Source organism: Oncorhynchus kisutch, unplaced genomic scaffold, assembly GCF_002021735.2.
Source record: "Oncorhynchus kisutch isolate 150728-3 unplaced genomic scaffold, Okis_V2 Okis03b-Okis08b_hom, whole genome shotgun sequence".
Lineage (NCBI taxonomy): Eukaryota > Metazoa > Chordata > Actinopteri > Salmoniformes > Salmonidae > Oncorhynchus > Oncorhynchus kisutch.
The window spans coordinates 4,396,201-4,417,451 of record NW_022261980.1 but is presented as its reverse complement, the minus strand read 5'-3'; the positions used below and the strand labels follow the sequence as shown (position 1 = coordinate 4,417,451).

The 21,251-nt window shown below is 44.5% G+C and overlaps 2 protein-coding genes across 10 annotated transcripts in view; one reads left to right on the top strand and one right to left on the bottom strand.

The window, feature by feature from the left end:
* LOC116352688 (AN1-type zinc finger protein 6-like) overlaps positions 1-21,251 on the top strand; it is a 119,321-nt gene that overhangs the window by 81,822 nt on the left and 16,248 nt on the right. For 2 of the 9 annotated variants that reach the window (XM_031812815.1, XM_031812816.1), the window contains exon 1: positions 19,390-19,448. The exons of 1 other annotated variant lie outside the window; for it this stretch is intronic. In XM_031812815.1, coding sequence (XP_031668675.1) covers positions 19,405-19,448 — 44 coding nt within the window. In that variant the 5' untranslated portion in view covers positions 19,390-19,404. Of the gene's footprint in view, positions 1-19,389; positions 19,449-19,545; positions 21,038-21,251 lie in introns of those variants that run through there. 6 more of the 9 variants (XM_031812820.1, XM_031812823.1, XM_031812822.1 and 3 more) reach the window with 5 other exon arrangements.
* LOC116359652 (5-formyltetrahydrofolate cyclo-ligase-like) lies at positions 8,051-20,431 on the bottom strand. Its single transcript, XM_031812824.1, has 3 exons — positions 19,572-20,431; positions 18,049-18,319; positions 8,051-10,384 (listed from the first exon to the last, which is right to left on the bottom strand). The coding sequence occupies exons 1-3, from the start codon at positions 19,680-19,682 to the stop codon at positions 10,158-10,160; spliced, it is 609 nt and encodes a 202-aa protein (XP_031668684.1). The 5' UTR covers positions 19,683-20,431; the 3' UTR covers positions 8,051-10,157.

Here is a 21,251-nt window from a genome sequence, read left to right as displayed (position 1 = left end):
TGCTAGTAATTACCAGTTAGAGGGCTGTTCAAGTGGATTTCTCCCGGTGTGTGGTAAATTCACACTTCCCTCTTGGTTACGAACACAGCATAAGGCTCCAGCATAGATGCCATAAAGTAATTGCCTCGGGAATCACCCCAAAACAGAATCAAACATTAAAAATACTTTAGTAGGCCAATCTCTGTAAACTGAGAATCTAGTTCATGATGTTTCTATTTCTAATCAAGCCTCATTTAGTTGATTATTCAACTGCAAGTAACTGTGGAAAACATCTCTGGTTTAATATCTACCATATCAGTTATTCAATGGATTTACCTAAGCAAAGTGAGTTAGTGAACTGTGATGAGTAACCTGAGGACATGTGTTGGCTCTCTGAGATCATCTCATCAGAACCAGTGTCATTCTGAAGATGGTTCATCAAAGAAATGAGACCTACAGGTGTGTGTGTGTGTGTTCACCTGGGGTGTACTTGGGGTGTGAAATCTGAACTCATGCTCATTTTCGGTGCAGTCCCCAGAGCATAAACACTCTTCCCGTTCTCATGAAATATGGAAGAGTCCTCATTCTTGTGGTTCATTGGGGAAGAAATCCACACACCCACATGGATAGGGGAGAGAGAAAACACACACACACACATGGATAGGGGAGAGAGAAAACACACACACACACATGGACAGGGGAGAGAGAAAACACACACACACACATGGATAGGGGAGAGAGAAAACACACACACACACACACACACGGATAGGGGAGAGAGAAAACACACACAGGCAATTTACAAACAGGTTAAACACAAGGAGACGGCCAAATGACTGTGGAAGAGAGCAACCCTATTCTCTATATAGTACACTACTTTTAACCAGAGTCCTATGAGTCCCAGTCCAAAATGATGCACTATAAAGGGAATAGGGTGCTATTTGGATCACATCCTAACACTTTATTTATGGATCTGCTTTTATTGAACATGTTTCCAGTTTGTTAGAACATGTATAAGGCCTGTTGTTCATGATTTATATATGATGACATTCACACTAAATGGTTTATACTGTTCATAAATATAACAGTTTTTATGGGGAGGCTTACTTGTATTTATGAATAAAAATAGATCTATATGTCATTTGTTGTAATGATTTCCGGAGTTTTCTAGACTGTTGAGACGCACCCCATGGGCCGTATGAGACACACCCCAGGGGCCGTATGAGACACCCCCCAGGGGCCGTACAGTACAGTATCAAGCGTCTTAACGAGTGCTGATCTAGGATCAGGTCCCCCCGTCCATGTCTTTTATTCATTGTGATCTAAAAGGATAAACTGATCCTAAATCAGCACTCCTGCTCTGAGATGCTTGGCCCCTGATCATGCAGAATGGCTGTGACATCAGAGCTACCTGCGTCATTGTAGCCTTACCTGTCAACCTGGTGGCTGTGTCACCTGACACTGACAGTCCTATATGCGGTAGGCCGTAATTGTAAATAAGTATTTGTTCTTAATCGACTTGCCTAGTTAAATAAAAATGAATAAAAAAATGTGCCTGTCCTATCTAGTCGTGTTACCTCTCTGTTTATTTATTTATTTTATTTTACCTTTATTTAACCAGGTAGGCAAGTTGAGAACAAGTTCTCATTTACAATTGCGACCTGGCCAAGATAAAGCAAAGCAGTTCGACAGATAAAACGACACAGAGTTACACATGGAATAAAAACAAACATACAGTCAATAATGCAGTATAAACAAGTCTATATACAATGTGAGCAAATGAGGTGAGAAGGGAGGTAAAGGCAAAAAAGGCCATGATGGCAAAGTAAATACAATATAGCAAGTAAAATACTGGAATGGTAGTTTTGCAATGGAAGAATGTGCAAAGTAGAAAAAAAAAAAAAATAATGGGGTGCAAAGGAGCAAAATAAATAAATAAATAAAAATTAAATACAGTTGGGAAAGAGGTAGTTGTTTGGGCTAAATTATAGGTGGGCTATGTACAGGTGCAGTAATCTGTGAGCTGCTCTGACAGTTGGTGCTTAAAGCTAGTGAGGGAGATAAGTGTTTCCAGTTTCAGAGATTTTTGTAGTTCGTTCCAGTCATTGGCAGCAGAGAACTGGAAGGAGAGGCGGCCAAAGAAAGAATTGGTTTTGGGGGTGACTAGAGAGATATACCTGCTGGAGCGTGTGCTACAGGTGGGAGATGCTATGGTGACCAGCGAGCTGAGATAAGGGGGGACTTTACCTAGCAGGGTCTTGTAGATGACATGGAGCCAGTGGGTTTGGCGACGAGTATGAAGCGAGGGCCAGCCAACGAGAGCGTACAGGTCGCAATGGTGGGTAGTATATGGGGCTTTGGTGATAAAACGGATTGCACTGTGATAGACTGCATCCAATTTGTTGAGTAGGGTATTGGAGGCTATTTTGTAAATGACATCGCCAAAGTCGAGGATTGGTAGGATGGTCAGTTTTACAAGGGTATGTTTGGCAGCATGAGTGAAGGATGCTTTGTTGCGAAATAGGAAGCCAATTCTAGATTTAACTTTGGATTGGAGATGTTTGATATGGGTCTGGAAGGAGAGTTTACAGTCTAACCAGACACCTAAGTATTTGTAGTTGTCCACGTATTCTAAGTCAGAGCCGTCCAGAGTAGTGATGTTGGACAGGCGGGTAGGTGCAGGTAGCGATCGGTTGAAGAGCATGCATTTAGTTTTACTTGTATTTAAGAGCAATTGGAGGCCACGGAAGGAGAGTTGTATGGCATTGAAGCTTGCCTGGAGGGTTGTTAACACAGTGTCCAAAGAAGGGCCGGAAGTATACAGAATGGTGTCGTCTGCGTAGAGGTGGATCAGGGACTCACCAGCAGCAAGAGCGACCTCATTGATGTATACAGAGAAGAGAGTCGGTCCAAGAATTGAACCCTGTGGCACCCCCATAGAGACTGCCAGAGGTCCGGACAGCAGACCCTCCGATTTGACACACTGAACTCTATCAGAGAAGTAGTTGGTGAACCAGGCGAGGCAATCATTTGAGAAACCAAGGCTGTCGAGTCTGCCGATGAGGATATGGTGATTGACAGAGTCGAAAGCCTTGGCCAGATCAATGAATACGGCTGAACAGTAATGTTTCTTATCGATGGCGGTTAAGATATCGTTTAGGACCTTGAGCGTGGCTGAGGTGCACCCATGACCAGCTCTGAAACCAGATTGCATAGCAGAGAAGGTATGGTGAGATTCGAAATGGTCGGTAATCTGTTTGTTGACTTGGCTTTCGAAGACCTTAGAAAGGCACGGTAGGATAGATATAGGTCTGTAGCAGTTTGGGTCAAGAGTGTCCCCCCCTTTGAAGAGGGGGATGACCGCAGCTGCTTTCCAATCTTTGGGAATCTCAGACGACACGAAAGAGAGGTTGAACAGGCTAGTAATAGGGGTGGCAACAATTTCGGCAGATAATTTTAGAAAGAAAGGGTCCAGATTGTCTAGCCCGGCTGATTTGTAGGGGTCCAGATTTTGCAGCTCTTTCAGAACATCAGCTGAATGGATTTGGGAGAAGGAGAAATGGGGAAGGCTTGGGCGAGTTGCTGTTGGGGGTGCAGTGCTGTTGTCCGGGGTAGGAGTAGCCAGGTGGAAAGCATGGCCAGCCGTAGAAAAATGCTTATTGAAATTCTCAATTATGGTGGATTTATCAGTGGTGACAGTGTTTCCTATCTTCAGTGCAGTGGGCAGCTGGGAGGAGGTGTTCTTATTCTCCATGGACTTTACAGTGTCCCAGAACTTTTTTGAGTTAGTGTTGCAGGAAGCAAATTTCTGCTTGAAAAAGCTAGCCTTGGCTTTTCTAACTGCCTGTGTATAATGATTTCTAGCTTCCCTGAACAGCTGCATATCACGGGGGCTGTTCGATGCTAATGCAGAACGCCATAGGATGTTTTTGTGTTGGTTAAGGGCAGTCAGGTCTGGGGAGAACCAAGGGCTATATCTGTTCCTGGTTCTAAATTTCTTGAATGGGGCATGTTTATTTAAGATGGTTAGGAAGGCATTTTTAAAAAATATCCAGGCATCCTCTACTGACGGGATGAGATCAATATCCTTCCAGGATACCCCGGCCAGGTCGATTAGAAAGGCCTGCTCGCAGAAGTGTTTCAGGGAGCGTTTTACAGTGATGAGTGGAGGTCGTTTGACCGCTGACCCATTACGGATGCAGGCAATGAGGCAGTGATCGCTGAGATCTTGGTTGAAGACAGCAGAGGTGTATTTAGAGGGGAAGTTGGTTAGGATGATATCTATGAGGGTGCCCGTGTTTAAGGTTTTGGGGAGGTACCTGGTAGGTTCATTGATTATTTGTGTGAGATTGAGGGCATCAAGTTTAGATTGTAGGATGGCTGGGGTGTTAAGCATGTTCCAGTTTAGGTCGCCTAGCAGCACGAACTCTGAAGATAGATGGGGGGCAATCAGTTCACATATGGTGTCCAGAGCACAGCTGGGGGCAGAGGGTGGTCTATAGCAGGCGGCAACGGTGAGAGACTTGTTTTTAGAGAGGTGGATTTTTAAAAGTAGAAGTTCAAATTGTTTGGGTACAGACCTGGATAGTAGGACAGAACTCTGCAGGCTATCTTTGCAGTAGATTGCAACACCGCCCCCTTTGGCAGTTCTATCTTGTCTGAAAAGGTTGTAGTTTGGAATTAAAACTTCAGAATTTTTGGTGGTCTTCCTAAGCCAGGATTCAGACACAGCTAGAACATCCGGGTTGGCAGAGTGTGCTAAAGCAGTGAATAGAACAAACTTAGGGAGGAGGCTTCTAATGTTAACATGCATGAAACCAAGGCTATTACGGTTACAGAAGTCGTCAAAAGAGAGCGCCTGGGGAATAGGAGTGGAGCTAGGCACTGCAGGGCCTGGATTCACCTCTACATCGCCAGAGGAACATAGGAGGAGTAGAATAAGGGTACGGCTAAAAGCTATGAGAATTGGTCGTCTAGAACGTCTGGAACATAGAGTAAAAGGAGGTTTCTGGGGGCGATAAAATAGCATCAAGGTATAATGTACAGACAAATGTATGGTAGGATGTGAATACAGTGGAGGTAAACCTAGGTATTGAGTGATGAAGAGAGAGATATTGTCTCTAGAAACATCGTTGAAACCAGGAGATGTCATAGCATGTGTGGGTGGTGGAACTAATAGGTTGGATAAGGTATAGTGAGCAGGACTAGAGGCTCTACAGTGAAATAAGCCAATAAACACTAACCAGAACAGAAATGGACAAGACATATTGACATTAAGGATAGGCATGCTTAGTCGAGTGATCAAAAGGGTCCGGTGAGTGGAGAGGTTGGTTGGTGATTTAGACAGCTAGCCAGGGCATCGGTAGCAAGCTAGCATAGGATGGAGGTCTGTTAGCCACCCCTTACGTTCCGTCAGTAGATTAGTGGGGTTCCGTGTGGTAGAGGGGATTAATCCAAATCACACAACAACAACAAAAATAAAAACAATAGATATAGTTATAGAGGCCCAAGAAGAAAAGATAATAATAATAATTTAAAAAATAATTTAAAAAAAAAAAAAAAAAAAAAAATTGTCTGTAATGAGCACACACACACACACACACGTCTCATTTCTTTAATAAACCATCATCACACTGGTTCTGATGAAGCAGGCAGCTGTAAATCTCTGGGAGAGATTGAACAAGCAGAGAAAGAGAGGATGGAGAGAGTGATGGAGAGAAGGCAGTGGTAGGTGAAAAAGTCTGTGTGTGTATGTGTGTGTAGCTGCTGTCCTACATATATGTTCCTGATCCATGTCATTATAAAGCTGGCTGATACTGAGCGAGATGTACTGTGTGTGTGTGTAGCTGCTGTCCTACATATATGTTCCTGATCCATGTCATTATAAAGCTGGCTGATACTGAGCGAGATGTACTGTGTGTGTGTGTGTGTGTGTGTGTGTAGCTGCTGTCCTACATATATGTTCCTGATCCATGTCATTAAAAAGCTGGCTGATACTGAGTGAGATGTACTGTGTGTGTGCGTGTGTGTAGCTGCTGTCCTACATATATGTTCCTGATCCATGTCATTATAAAGCTGGCTGATACTGAGTGAGATGTACTGTGTGTGTGTGTGTGTGTGTGTGTAGCTGCTGTCCTACATATATGTTCCTGATCCATGGCATTATAAAGCTGGCTGATACTGAGCGAGATGTACTGTGTGTGTGTGTGTGTGTGTGTGTGTGTGTGTGTGTGTGTAGCTGCTGTCCTACATATATGTTCCTGATCCATGTCATTATAAAGCTGGCTGATACTGAGCGAGATGTACTGTGTGTGTGTGTGTGTGTGTGTAGCTGCTGTCCTACATATATGTTCCTGATCCATGTCATTATAAAGCTGGCTGATACTGAGCGAGATGTACTGCGTGTGTGTGTGTAGCTGCTGTCCTACATATATGTTCCTGATCCATGTCATTATAAAGCTGGCTGATACTGAGCGAGATGTACTATGTGTGTTCTGTTCTGTACAGCTGGAGAAAGACTTCCTTCCCGCTATGGTAATAAATCAACTGCTGAGCAGACAGACAGAGACAGACAGACAGACACAGCCTTTGAAAGATGGGACTGTTAGGTAACCGGGGCTTTACAACTGAAACCAATCTTAAACACATAAAGGAACCGAATAACGTTTATGTAAAACCACTTTTGTGATTTCAGCAGATGAACAAACTATAAATCACCCTGGGGACTTAATGAGTGGGCAGGCCGTGGTGGAAGTACAGCCACAGTCTAAATATTAAAGATTGAGACAAGGTCTTTTGTAATCTCTCTTTTGCCCCCCCTCACTCCTTTCATATGTTTTAATGGTTTGCATTGAACAGAGGACCGTAGAGAGAAGTCAGGAGAGACTGGAGGAGATTGAGTCGGAGGATTGGATTTGAACCCATGTTGACTCTGGTAGATGTGGGTCAGTGGCACTATAATCACTGGATCACACAGGTCACATATTCTTTCTGACAGGTGTCTTTTTCTGTCTTGTTTAGATCATGGGTGGATAACTGTGGTTCTGAAGGTCTTGTTTACATCATGGATGGATGACTGTGGTTCTGAAGGTCTTGTTTAGATCATGGATGGATGACTGTGGTTCTGAAGGTCTTGTTTACATCATGGATGGATGACTGTGGTTCTGAAGGTCTTGTTTCGATCATGGATGGATGACTGTGGTGCTGAAGGTCTTGTTTAGATCATGGATGGATAACTGTGGTTCTGAAGGTCTTGTTTACATCATGGATGGATGACTGTGGTTCTGAAGGTCTTGTTTAGATCATGGATGGATGACTGTGGTTCTGAATGTCTTGTTTAGATCATGGATGGATGACTGTGGTTCTGAAGGTCTTGTTTCGATCATGGATGGATGACTGTGGTTCTGAAGGTCTTGTTTAGATCATGGATGGATGACTGTGGTTCTGAAGGTCTTGTTTAGATCATGGATGGATGACTGTGGTTCTGAAGGTCTTGTTTACATCATGGATGGATGACTGTGGTTCTGAAGGTCTTGTTTAGATCATGGATGGATAACTGTGGTTCTGAAGGTCTACTGCAGGTGTGTACAGCCTTTTGTTAAAGCCCAGGAACAAAAGTTTCCTGATCTAAATAATCATGGTCTTCAATAACTAAAAGAAACGGAGGACCAACAATGTATGTTGAAGTGCGGTCACACAAGAAGAGAGAGAATCTTAGTGTTTTCCTCTTGGATCTACGGTGAGCCGGTCCAGCTTTCTGCATTCATGCTGCTGTACTTAGCAATGTCATGTCATTCAGTCTCAGTTTAAAACAGGCAACACTTTGATAAGCAAAACATAAAAAGAAAATGATGGATTAATTCTCAAGGGCATCACAGCAATTAGGCAAACAAGCGAGGCAGTCACTAGGCAGTTCATTAACATTCTGCCAGTCAAACACTCATTCTCAGCATGCTCTCAGTCTCTAGTAATAATACTCTTATTCCTTTGTTAAGACAACCAAGGGTTTTAGATCCCACTTCTGACACCAAACTATGCTAGCTAGCTTTGGTGAGCAATAAACAAGCGTGTGTTCATTCAGCCATCTTTATTCCTAACTGAACTTCCTTTGTCCCCTGATGGCAGCATAATCATCTCATTACAGAAGACCAGGACGTTTGACAGTTTAAAAAAATCTAATAACTGAAATCACAGGAATCTTGAAAAGGAAACAAGGTAGTGTCACCTGGTAGAAGTGTCATCTGTAGAGAACAGTTTATTCCTCACCAATTCAGGCACATACTAAGACAACTCTTTTGACCATTATGATTACTAGGGGTCTTTAGCAAGCACTTAAGAGGTCCCAAGTCCAAACTGAACCCTGGCCCCTTACTTAGGCCCTTGTTGATGCCCCCACTAGAAGATTTAAATGGATTGGATCAGTATTTAAACAAAAACCTTGAAGTAAGGGCTAATGATCCGTTTGGAATGGGGCCACCAGACTCAGCTCCACCACTGTCTTGTTGACTAGTTCACAGCTTCATGTCTTATGAGAATGTCATATCATCATACCAAACAATATCATCACAGCTAGCACAGAACGTTCCCTAAAGGTTCTATTTTGGTTGTTTGAAATTGTCGTTTGAAAACTTCCAGTGTTCTGGGAACCAATATCTGTTAGCTGGGATCACATTTAAATCCACACAGCCCGCGCAGCACAGCCGTGCAGGTTGAGCGTGCCCCTTTAGTACAGGGACACAGCCGTGCAGGTTGAGCCCCTTTAGTACAGGGACACAGCCCGCGCAGCACAGCCGTGCAGGTTGAGCCCCTTTAGTACAGGGACACAGCCCACGCAGCACAGCCGTGCAGGTTGAGCCCCTTTAGTACAGGGACACAGCCTGCGCAACACAGCCGTGCAGGTTGAGCCCTTTAGTACAGGGACACAGCCCGCGCAGCACAGACGTGCAGGTTGAGCCCCTTTAGTACAGGGACACAGCCCGCGCAGCACAGCCGTGCAGGTTGAGCCCCTTTAGTACAGGGACACAGCCCGCGCAGCACAGCCGTGCAGGTTGAGCCCCTTTAGTACAGGGACACAGCCCACGCAGCACAGACGTGCAGGTTGAGCCCCTTTAGTACAGGGACACAGCCCGCGCAGCACAGCCGTGCAGGTTGAGCCCCTTTAGTACAGGGATACAGCCCGTGCAGCACAGCCGTGCAGGTTGAGCCCCTTTAGTACAGGGACACAGCCGTGCAGGTTGAGCCCCTTTAGTACAGGGACACAGCCGTGCAGGTTGAGCCCCTTTAGTACAGGGACACAGCCGTGCAGGTTGAGCCCCTTTAGTACAGGGACACAGCCGTGCAGGTTGAGCCCCTTTAGTACAGGGACACAGCCGTGCAGGTTGAGCCCCTTTAGTACAGGGACACAGCCCACGCAGCACAGCCGTGCAGGTTGAGCCCCTTTAGTACAGGGACACAGCCCGCGCAGCACAGCCGTGCAGGTTGAGCCCCTTTAGTACAGGGACACAGCCCACGCAGCACAGCCATGCAGGTTGATCCCCTTTAGTACAGGGACACAGCCCGCGCAGCACATCCGTGCAGGTTGAGCCCCTTTAGTACAGGGACACAGCCGTGCAGGTTGAGCCCCTTTAGTACAGGGACACAGCCCACGCAGCACAGCCGTGCAGGTTGAGCCCCTTTAGTACAGGGACACAGCCCGCGCAGCACAGCCGTGCAGGTTGAGCCCCTTTAGTACAGGGACACAGCCGTGCAGGTTGAGCCCCTTTAGTACAGGGACACAGCCGTGCAGGTTGAGCCCCTTTAGTTCAGGGACACAGCCGTGCAGGTTGAGCCCCTTTAGTACAGGGACACAGCCCACGCAGCACAGCTGCTAGAACAAACGGCTCCAGTCGCACAAAATGGAACATAACGTTGTGGATCAAGTTTGGAATGACACTATTTAATGTGTACAACATCTAAAGACCTACATCACTATACTGAAATTCTGTTTCTAAAACAACATATTTGGGTGGGTTTTGTTCATGTCATTTGCGTTGCCTGACGAGCAACGAAGTGTACCACGGCTGGGGTAAGTTTCTCAAAAACAAGACAAAGCACAAAAAAGGTGTCTGAACCCTTCTAGGACATTTCATTTACATCACAAATAGAGATTTACTTCAGAAATATGAAAATGTGCCTTTGAACTAGTCCAGGACATCACACAGGACCTCGTCTATCAGCACGTCGTTGTCGCCCACAGGTATGTCTTGACACAGCTGCTCCCTGAAGGCCAGAGCGATGGTGTATGGCTTCCCCTTGGGGTGCTTCATACAGCGTTCCAGGTATGAGTCGTAGAAGCCCTTCCCTCGGCCCAGACGATTCCCATTCCTGTCAAATCCCAGGCCTGGCATCAAGATCAGGTCAAGACCTCCTGCATGGGAGGAAGACATGACAATACATGAATGAGGAGGCTTACTAGAATACCTTATGAACCATTTTTCAGAGAGCTGATGCCATCTCACAATGTAACCCTGTTATCTGGGTCAGAGGTTATACAGCAGTGGTGATATAGGTCTATAGTCAGCCATCTCTATGCATGTTTAAAACAGTATGTCTGATCTTCTACCTCAATTACAATACATCTTGTTAAAGCGTTGCCTTACCCCTGTATGGTGATCCAAGTTCAACACTATGAAAGGATTGGTTGGTTCAAGAACATGAAAGGAGTTTCTCAAAGCTATGAAACAACGCTGTTCATCCTATTTAAAACAGAAATACACTTCACCCTACAAAATAAATGTGGCTAAAAATGCTATTGTTGCTTCGTAGCAGTGAACTGCAGGCCTGCTTCAATAAATGCCAGAACTAAAACATGCACTGCCAGTTCTACAGTCTCCAGCACGATCAATTCTTTATAATTCCATCAGACCCAACAAGCTACAGATTCTCTGTGGGTCAAAAGATGGATGGTGTTGGATCAATATTTCACAACATCCTGGTGTAACCATAGCATCGAGTGCTCGCTGACAACCCAAAGAAATAACAGATGAGATGATTCACAGAATGTTTCTTAAAACATCTGATATCAGGGCCCGTATGTATCAATCACCTCAGGGTAGGAGTGCTGATCTAGAATCAGTTTTGCCTTTACGGTTAAAATGAACAAGATTACATGGAAAGAGTGGACCTGATCCTAGACTTTATGAATGAGGCACCAGGCTTCTGGTGATGATGTGAACCTCTCACTCCATTCTGCTCAGTGTAGCCTGAGACTCCAATATCAAAATATCTTCCTGTTGTCACGCAACCATGACGTTCATGAATCATTTATGCAGATTAAGCAGGGACATTATGCATTCACGTTCCTCACAACAGCAGCAGGTTGGGGATGCCATACTGCTGTGGTCTCTTCTCCGGCCCTCCAGACTGCAGGGTAACATCCATCTATTATTGACGCATATAGCCTACTGTTGTTCACATGACTCATCTGGCATCACATCATCCACTTTAAATGGCAGTAAGGATGTAATGCTAACAATCGAACCCTGATAGTTATTGACACGCTCACACACACACACACACACACACACACACACACACACGCTCCCAAAGTGTAAATAACACAGAGCCCAATCAAAGGCCTCTGTTTTTATCGACCCGTCTCTTCTATTCCTAGCCAATAGAGTCTGCTGTGTTCTCTCTCTCTCTGCTGTGTTCTCTCTCTCTCTCTCTGCTGTGTTCTCTCTCTCTCTCTCTGCTGTGTTCTCTCTCTCTCTCTCTCTGCTGTGTTCTCTCTCTCTCTCTCTCTGCTGTGTTCTCTCTCTCTCTGCTGTGTTCTCTCTCTCTCTCTGCTGTGTTCGCTCTCTCTCTCTCTGCTGTGTTCTCTCTCTCTCTCTCTCTGCTGTGTTCTCTCTCTCTCTGCTGTGTTCTCTCTCTCTCTCTCTGCTGTGTTCTCTCTCTCTGCTGTGTTCTCTCTCTGCTGTGTTCTCTCTCTCTCTCTCTGCTGTGTTCTCTCTCTCTCTCTCTGCTGTGTTCGCTCTCTCTCTCTCTGCTGTGTTCGCTCTCTCTCTCTCTCTCTGCTGTGTTCTCTCTCTCTGCTGTGTTCTCTCTCTCTCTCTCTGCTGTGTTCTCTCTCTCTCTCTCTGCTGTGTTCGCTCTCTCTCTCTCTGCTGTGTTCGCTCTCTCTCTCTCTCTCTGCTGTGTTCGCTCTCTCTCTCTCTGCTGTGTTCGCTCTCTCTCTCTCTCTCTCTCTGCTGTGTTCTCTCTCTCTTCTCTGCTGTGTTCGCTCTCTCTCTCTCTCTCTGCTGTGTTCGCTCTCTCTCTCTCTCTGCTGTGTTCGCTCTCTCTCTCTCTGCTGTGTTCGCTCTCTCTCTCTCTGCTGTGTTCTCTCTCTCTCTCTGCTGTGCTCTCTCTCTCTGCTGTGTGTTCGCTCTCTCTCTGTTCTCTCTCTCTGCTGTGTTCTCTCTCTCTCTCTGCTGTGTGTTTCCGCTCTCTCTCTGCTGTGTGTTCGCTCTCTCTCTGTTCTCTCTCTCTGCTGTGTTCTCTCTCTCTCTCTGCTGTGTGTTCCCGCTCTCTCTCTGCTGTGTGTTCCCGCTCTCTCTCTGCTGTGTGTTCGCTCTCTCTCTGTTCTCTCTCTCTGCTGTGTGTTTCCGCTCTCTCTCTGCTGTGTGTTCGCTCTCTCTCTGTTCTCTCTCTCTGCTGTGTTCTCTCTCTCTCTCTGCTGTGTGTTCCCGCTCTCTCTCTGCTGTGTGTTCCCGCTCTCTCTCTGCTGTGTGTTCCCGCTCTCTCTCTGCTGTGTGTTCGCTCTCTCTCTGTTCTCTCTCTCTGCTGTGTGTTCGCTCTCTCTCTGTTCTCTCTCTCTGCTGTGTGTTCTCTCTCTCTCTCTGCTGTGTGTTCCCGCTCTCTCTCTGCTGTGTGTTCGCTCTCTCTCTGTTCTCTCTCTCTGCTGTGTTCTCTCTCTCTCTCTGCTGTGTGTTCCCGCTCTCTCTCTGCTGTGTGTTCTCTCTGTGTTCTCTCTCTCTCTCTGCTGTGTTCTCTCTCTCTCTCTCTGCTGTGTGTTCCCGCTCTCTCTCTGCTGTGTGTTCCCGCTCTCTCTCTGCTGTGTGTTCCCGCTCTCTCTCTGCTGTGTGTTCCCGCTCTCTCTCTGCTGTGTGTTCGCTCTCTCTCTGTTCTCTCTCTCTGCTGTGTTCTCTCTCTCTCTCTCTGCTGTGTGTTCCCGCTCTCTCTCTGCTGTGTGTTCCCGCTCTCTCTCTGCTGTGTGTTCCCGCTCTCTCTCTGCTGTGTGTTCCCGCTCTCTCTCTGCTGTGTGTTCGCTCTCTCTCTGTTCTCTCTCTCTGCTGTGTTCTCTCTCTCTCTCTGCTGTGTGTTCCCACTCTCTCTCTGCTGTGTGTTCTCTCTGTGTTCTCTCTCTCTCTCTGCTGTGTTCTCTCTCTTTGCTGTGTTCTCTCTCTCTGTCTCTTCCTTGTTCTCTCTCTCGTTCTCTGCTGTGTTCTCTCTCTCGTTCTCTGCCGTGTTCTCTCTCTCTCTGCCGTGGTCTCTCTCTCTCTGCCGTGGTCTCTCTCTCTCTGCCATGGTCTCTCGCTCTCTGCCATGGTCTCGCTCTCTGCCATGGTCTCGCTCTCTGCCATGGTCTCGCTCTCTGCCATGGTCTCTCTCTCTGTCGTGTTCTCTCTCTCTCTGTCGTGTTCTCTCTCTCTGTCGTGTTCTCTCTCTCTCTGTCGTGTTCTCTCTCTCTCCCCACATGTAAGTAAGTATCTGAACAAGAGGAAAATGCTTTGAAACAAGTTTCAGATGCTCAGCAGGATGTCAATCCTGGCAGGTAGCAATTTGTGTTGTGTTGTCCACACACAGACACACACACCACACCTCCAGACCTTTGCTTTCCATGCACCCCAGGACAAAGAGACATTCGTTTTGAGGATGGAACTTCTGTTATGAAAAGAGGGGGAAATAATAGGGTCTAAAACCTTCTGTCAGCTACTGGGAATATTCAAGGTACTTGGAATAAGGTGCCCTTCTTGTTGCTATGTGAAAACCAGGACGATAATCAAAGCAAATTTGGTGGCACGGCAAGACAGACCTTTTTTCCCCCCATCTCTTCTCATGTATTTAAATTGGCTTTGCATTATGGTCTATCTGTAGTTTCCTTGACAACAGCCATGATAGGTTCATGAGAGGTATTCAAGGCTGCAGGACTGAGTCAGAGTAGAGAGGAATTAATCAAACCAGCTGTTCACTGTCAGAGGGAGCCCTAAACTGAAGACGTGATTGGTTGGTATACAGAGACTATAGAAAGGCTCCACCCCCTTGAACTTTTTTCACATTTTCTTGCATTTTTAAGTGGGATTGAAATAGATTTAACTGTTGTTTTTTTAAGTCAATATATATATATTTTTTACAAATGAATAAAAAATAAACAACTAAAATAGTCATAGCAAAAGTATTCACCCTCTTTGTTTAGGCAAACCTAAATGAGTTATTTGGCTTAACAAATCAAATAAGGACTCGCTCTGTGTGAAATAACAAGGGTTGACATGATTTTTTTTAATGACTATACTTTCCTCTGTCCCCCATACATACAACATATGTAAGGTCCCTCTGTCAAATATTACATTTCTAGCACAGATTCAACTACAAAGACCAGGGAGCTTTATCGAAAGCCTCATAAAGGAGGGCAGTGATTGGTAGATGGGTAACAATAACAAATTAGACATTGAATATATCTTTAAGCATGGTCAAGGTAATAATGATGCTGTGGATGATGTATTAAACCACCCAGACACATCAAAGATGCAGTCGTGCTTCTGAACTGAGCTGCAGGACAGGAAGGAAACTGCTTAGGGACGTCACAATGAGGCCATTGGTGACTTTAAAACAGCTAGAGTTCAGTGGCTGTGATGGGAGAAAACTAAGGATAGATCAACAACATTGTAGGGACTCCACAATAATGACCTAAATGACGGAGTGAAAAGAATACAAATATACAGAATACATGTATATCTATGCAACAAGGCACTAAAGTAATACTGCAAAAAAAACAAGGCAAAGAAATGCAAAGCCTTTATGCCAAATCCAACACAACACATCACTGAGTAACTGCCTTCTTATTTTCAAGCGTGGTGGTGGCTGCAACATGGTATGGGTATGCTTGACATCGGCAAAGACTGGGGAGTTTTTCAGGATGAATAGAAACGGGATGGAGCTATGCGCAGGTAAAATCCTATAGGAAAATCTGCTTCAGTCTGCTTTACACCAGACACTGGGAGAGGAATTCACCTTTCAACAGGACAATAACCTACAACACAAAGCCAAATCTACTGGAGTTGCTTACCAAGAACACAGTGAATGTTCCTGTGGCCAAGTTACAGTTTTGACTGAAACCTGCTTGAAAATATATGGCAAGATGTGAAAATTGCAGTCTAGCCATGATCCCCAACACCTTGACAGATCTTGAAGAATTTTCTAAAGAATAATGGGCTAATATTGCACAATACAGGTGTGCAAAGCTCTTAGAGACTTACCCAAGAAGACTGACCCCTGAAATCGCTGCCAAATGTGTTTCTGACATGTATTGACACAGAGGGGTGAATACTTATCTAATCAAGGTATATTAGGGTTTTATTTTTCATTCTTATTTTTTTATTTATTTTTTTCTTCCACTTTGACATGAGTATTTTGTGAAGATCGTTGAAAAAAAGAAAAAATGAAATTAATTTTTATCCCACTTTGGAACGCAACCAAATGTGAAGAAAGTTAAAGGGAGTGTAGACTTTCTATAGTCACCAACACCAAGAGTTAACCTGGTTACAAGTGAACCTGGTTACAAGTGAACCGGGTTACAAGTGAACCTGGTTACAAGTGAACCTGGTTACAAGTGAACCGGGTTACAAGTGAACCGGGTTACAAGTGAACCTGATTACAAGTGAACCTGGTTACAAGTGAACCGGGTTACAAGTGAACCGGGTTACAAGTGAACCGGGTTACAAGTGAACCTGGTTACAAGTGAACCTGGTTACAAGTGAACCGGGTTACAAGTGAACCTGGTTACAAGTGAACCGGGTTACAAGTGAACCTGGTTACAAGTGAACCGGGTTACAAGTGAACCTGGTTACAAGTGAACCGGGTTACAAGTGAACCTGGTTACAAGTGAACCGGGTTACAAGTGAACCTGGTTACAAGTGAACCTGGTTACAAGTGAACCTGGTTACAAGTGAACCTGGTTACAAGTGAACCTGGTTACAAGTGAACCGGGTTAAAAGTGAACCGGGTTAAAAGTGAATCTGGTTAAAAGTGAACCGGGTTACAAGTGAACCTGGTTACTTGAGCTGGTGAGTGGAGTGCATGAGGTGAGTGAGAGCGATAATTAGAATTGACACAGGTTATTGCCAGACAGGAGTGAATTCATACATATGTAACCAGTGTGAAATGGCTAGCTAGTTATAGCGGGGTGCGCGCTAATAGCGTTTCAATCGCTGATGTCACTCGCTCTGAGACCTTGAAGTAGTTGTTCCCCTTGCTCTGCAAGCAGCTTTTGTGTAGCGATGGGTAACGATGCTTTGAGGGAGGCTGTTGTCGATGTGTGCAGAGGGTCCCTGGTTCGAGCCCAGGTAGGGGTGAGGAGAGGGACGGAAGCAATACTGTTATACAGACACAATGAAGGAGCGGGGTTATGACCAGTTTGGTTCCAGAAGTAATGATGACATTATTTGCACAGCTCAAATAGACTCAGAGAATGCACAACAAACACATTTCCTCCCCAGGCGTCGGTATTTCATATCCAATCTAATGATTAAAGCTGTGACAGTCTGGATTAAAATAGCTGAGGTTGACAGAGGAAAAAATACATATTCACCATCCAAGAGATTACAATGCTAATAACTGTTATCAATATGATCTTTCTTATTATACAGCAGCAGCAGAGTTGATTACAATAGAATTATGCAACTTCACAGTGCTTATTTGGTGCTCAGGGTAGATGTTACCAGATCTAGGATCAGTTTATCCTCCCCCTACCCAATGATTAACCTTTAGGGGGTAAATGACCTTGGATCAGTGTTGGGGCAATTCCATCCATCCCCTTGCATAGTATTTCGATTAAGTGCCACATGACAGGTGTGTGTCCAGACGTAAGGTTGTTATTGCAGGAGACGACCATTTTGACCAGTCTTGATGATGATGCTATACCACCATCTGGTGGAGGAAACCAAAACAGGAACTTTGATCTGACACTGATATGGTGTCCCTCGTTGGAGACTGTGCACACATCCCAAATGGCACTCTTTCCCCTAAATAGTGCACTACGTCTGAACAGGGCCCATAGGGGAACAAAGATTAACTGTGTATAAGGGAAGAAAGACGAACATTGCAAGGCCGTGCCACGATTTAGGTCATTCCAACAAATAGGTCATAAGTGTGTTATGATACACGCAGATGGTAATATACAACAGGCAAACTAAAGTACAATACGTCAACACACACTGTGAGGATCGTATCACCATAGGGCACCCTGTGTGTGTGTGTGTATGTTTTCAACCTTATCAGGTCCATAATGTCCTGACAAGTCACCGGAATGTCCTGACAAGGTAGGAAAACAGTCAGGACTTTTTTCATGTCCTGAATTCGTTAACATTTTATTTTACGCTTAAGAGTTAGGTTTAGGTTAGGCATTTGGGTTTGAGTTAGGTTGAAGGTTATGGGTTAGGGAAAATAGGATTTTGATTGGGAATACATTTTTACCCCCCAAAAAGTAGAAAATGAATCACGAAAACTAAGCACTGTGCGTGTGTGTGGCCCTATGTGCGTACTGAAAGAAGGTGCCATCACGCTTACCTGACTCGGTAGGATATAAAGGATATTTGGTTGTTGTGTAAAACCAATAAAGAGATCACAGAAAAATAGAATAGGTTCTCACACAAAGTGGACGGACTCCAATATCTTCTTCTTTGTGATTTTTTCTTTTTTTTCTTTCTTGCAGCAGCAGGGCAAAAAGCTTGTGTGTGTGTGTGTGTGTGTGTGTGTGTGTGTGTGTGTGTGTGTGTGTGTGTGTGTGTGTGTGTGTGTGTGTGTGTGTGTGTGTGTGTGTAGACTAACACTAACCTGTCTCCAAGGCCTCCTCTCTGGTGTTGTCGGCGGCGGCAGGCTGTCTGATGTTCCAAGAAGTCAGAGGCAGTGACATCATATCCTCCATGCTGGTGAGCTTCACCATGTCCATGTGGTTACTGGTGCCCTGGGTCAAGTACTTGGGCATAAAGCAGGTCTTACCGTGCTTAAACAAGTCCTGAATGATCTCCTCTGTTCTCACCTCGTCGTGCATGCTGAGGAACACAGCGATGCGCTCACACCTGGCATACTTGGGGTGCTTGAAGAGCTGGTTGAGAGGAGAGTATAAAGGGTTAGTGTAGGCATAGTTTTTCTACTTCCCTGTTATTTACGGAGCAAATGACATCAAATAACGCATGTAAATTAACCATTCAAAATGTGCCGTTAGGTTTTATGAAAGTAATGAGGTATGAGGTGTTAGACTGGTAATTATATGATTACAGCATTAAGGTACTGCCAGTTTAACACTCTAGGAGGTCACCAACTGGAGACAGCTGACAAACAAATTGTTTGAGTTATTTGATTATTTTAAAAGCAATATCGTCTATCTGTTAGTAAAAGACAAGTTACATATAATTGAAAGCATTCATGGCTAGGTGTCTTCTGTCTTCTTGACAATACTACACACAAAAGTAGCTATAGAGAACAATAGTAATGGCATGTTTTTGGAGGCACCAACTCTACCCTGGTTCACACTAAATCAGGCTTTGGCTCCACAGGCTGTCTAGCCACGCACCGGGTTACCAGGTGCTGATGGGGGGGGGGGGGCTCCAGGGGTCCTCGGGAGTGGGCTGGGGGTCCATGGCCGGGTTGGTTAAGTGTAAGGGGGACGAGGGGGCACCACTGGTCGTTAATTTTGGGATAAATGCCCGAAAATGAAGTATGCGGTAAACACAGACTTAGGAGATCTTAAATGTTTGTTCTATGAGATCATCTCCATCAACTAACATTGTTTTGTGATTTTCAAAAAAATTATCTGAAAAAGCACATAAAAGGCTTCCTAATTCCTAAAGGTCATGTGATATTATCTCATAGAGCAAAACATACCAGATATCCTAATGCAACATTTAAATGAACTGGGAACTCGGAAATCTCAGACTTCTGAGTGAAAAAAAAAACGAACTCTGACTGGATTATTTTTTGAAAGGTCAACTGGGAATTCCAAGTCCAAAACTCTGGCATCTTTCTAGCGCACCGAATTTCCGAAATGAAGATCACTGACGTCGTGATTTGATCTCTTTTTTCCAAGTTCACATTTGTCATGAAAGCACCATAAACCTGTGTTAATCTCAGATCTAATTTTCGACATTTATCCCAGAACCCCATTTTTTCCGCATTCAATTTCCCATTGGAATGGCTGAACGAAACAGATTTCCGGTTTTTAGGACTACAAACTGGTGAGCTCTATTGGCCACGCGACGATGACGACAGGACACATGCATACACAAAATGAGTTTGTAGCGTTGTAAAAAAAAAAATACACTAGCACACTGTAAATGTGATACCCAGTTTTTTGTTACCTTTTGCGAAATGACTCGAGACTGGCGAAGTTTCTCTTGATCGTCCAACGCAGCTACTCGTTTCTTTATTTCTCTCCTCATAGCTTGTTTGGCTGCACGCAAGGCGGCCATGCTGGCTAATGTAAAACTCGTGTCCAAAGATAAAAATGTTGCAATGTGTGTGAGTTCAGGGAAGGCAGCAAGTTAGGCTGGCCTTGAAATGAGAAAATTCTACATTTGGATTGGACTCAGCTAGCAACGCCAATCAATCATTAAACAGACTGCAATAACATCATTAGCATCTATCTATATGGCTATCACACTACCCCACTGGCATTATTTGACAGCCCAGTGACGTGTGAAGGATTGTCTGTGACGTCACCGCCAGTTTAACAGTCGGAGTTGAAGTGTAAAAAGTAACAAATAGACAGTGTCTGGTCGGGGGTTGGGGAGAGGCGAGAAAAGACAGACCCAACAACACCGCGTAGAGTTAGCGAGCCTACAATCGTGGTCGTTCGTTTTTCATACCTAGCTAGTCTTTTCCGAAGTCCAAGAAAGTTATCGTGGGCTAGCTTACTTACGAGTAGAAACGTAACGTTAAACAGAAGGTAAGGCAACGTCAGTTCAAACAAGCTAGCTACTGATAGGTCTGTGTAGCTAGCTGGCTAGCCAGTAGATATCGCAATAACTTTTAACGATGCTTTGGATCTTTATTTAGTTACAGCATCTAATGTTCTGGTACAGCTAAGTTATCTAACTAACGTTAGTGTGACTATATATACACGATATACTATCCTGCCAGTGCTACTACGTTAGCTAGCTAGTTAGTTAACGACGTTAGCTACTGTAACTGTATCATAGTGTATGACCTCGGTCCTTGAAAACTAGGTTAGTGTCCACTTAAGGACGGCTAGCCTGCACAAAACTTTAACACTTGATGTTAGCTAACGTTAGCTAGATAGTTTTTGTTTTTAATGTTACATTCCCTGTATTAAAGTTGGATTTGAACTATAATAGGTCAGTAGATGCATAGGCAGTTAACTACATCATAATCATGTTGATGTCAACAACTTCTTGGACGTACAGTAGATAACGTTTGCTTAACGTTATAATGATAAATGACAGCTAATTAAGAGGTAACGTTAGCGACATTTACGTTATGGCTGGTTACAATACTTTGTCGGTGACAATTTGTTATTATACTTGTTTTCTGTCACTGTTGTATTCGGGGTGTATACTTTCACATACCCTGTCCAACCAGCTGTGTTTTTAAAAGGCTGTAAATGATTGACGTTTAATTTGTGCAAGACGATAATATATGGGCGTGGTTTACTAAACAAACAGCCAATGACAATGGATTATGTGTAGTCAGTTGAGTACGTTACGTTGTGGGATCATTCTGCGTATGATGTCGGATGTCATCTGCTGGTGTAGAGACGAAGAAAGAGAGGAGTAGGAGAGAGGGGGAAATTGGTACGTTTCTTGAGGTTGGTCCAATACAAACATGATTGTGATGGACACCCATTTCAGGTTTATTCTCAACCAACGTTATTTGTCTCTGCCTAAGTTGCCTGTTACAATGATGCACTTATCCGAACAATACTGGGCACTGTTGAGACAGGCAGTAAAACGATAATACAGACTAGGCTGGGGATTTCTAACATTTTTCACACAGTTCCGTGTGATTTTAATCGCAATTTA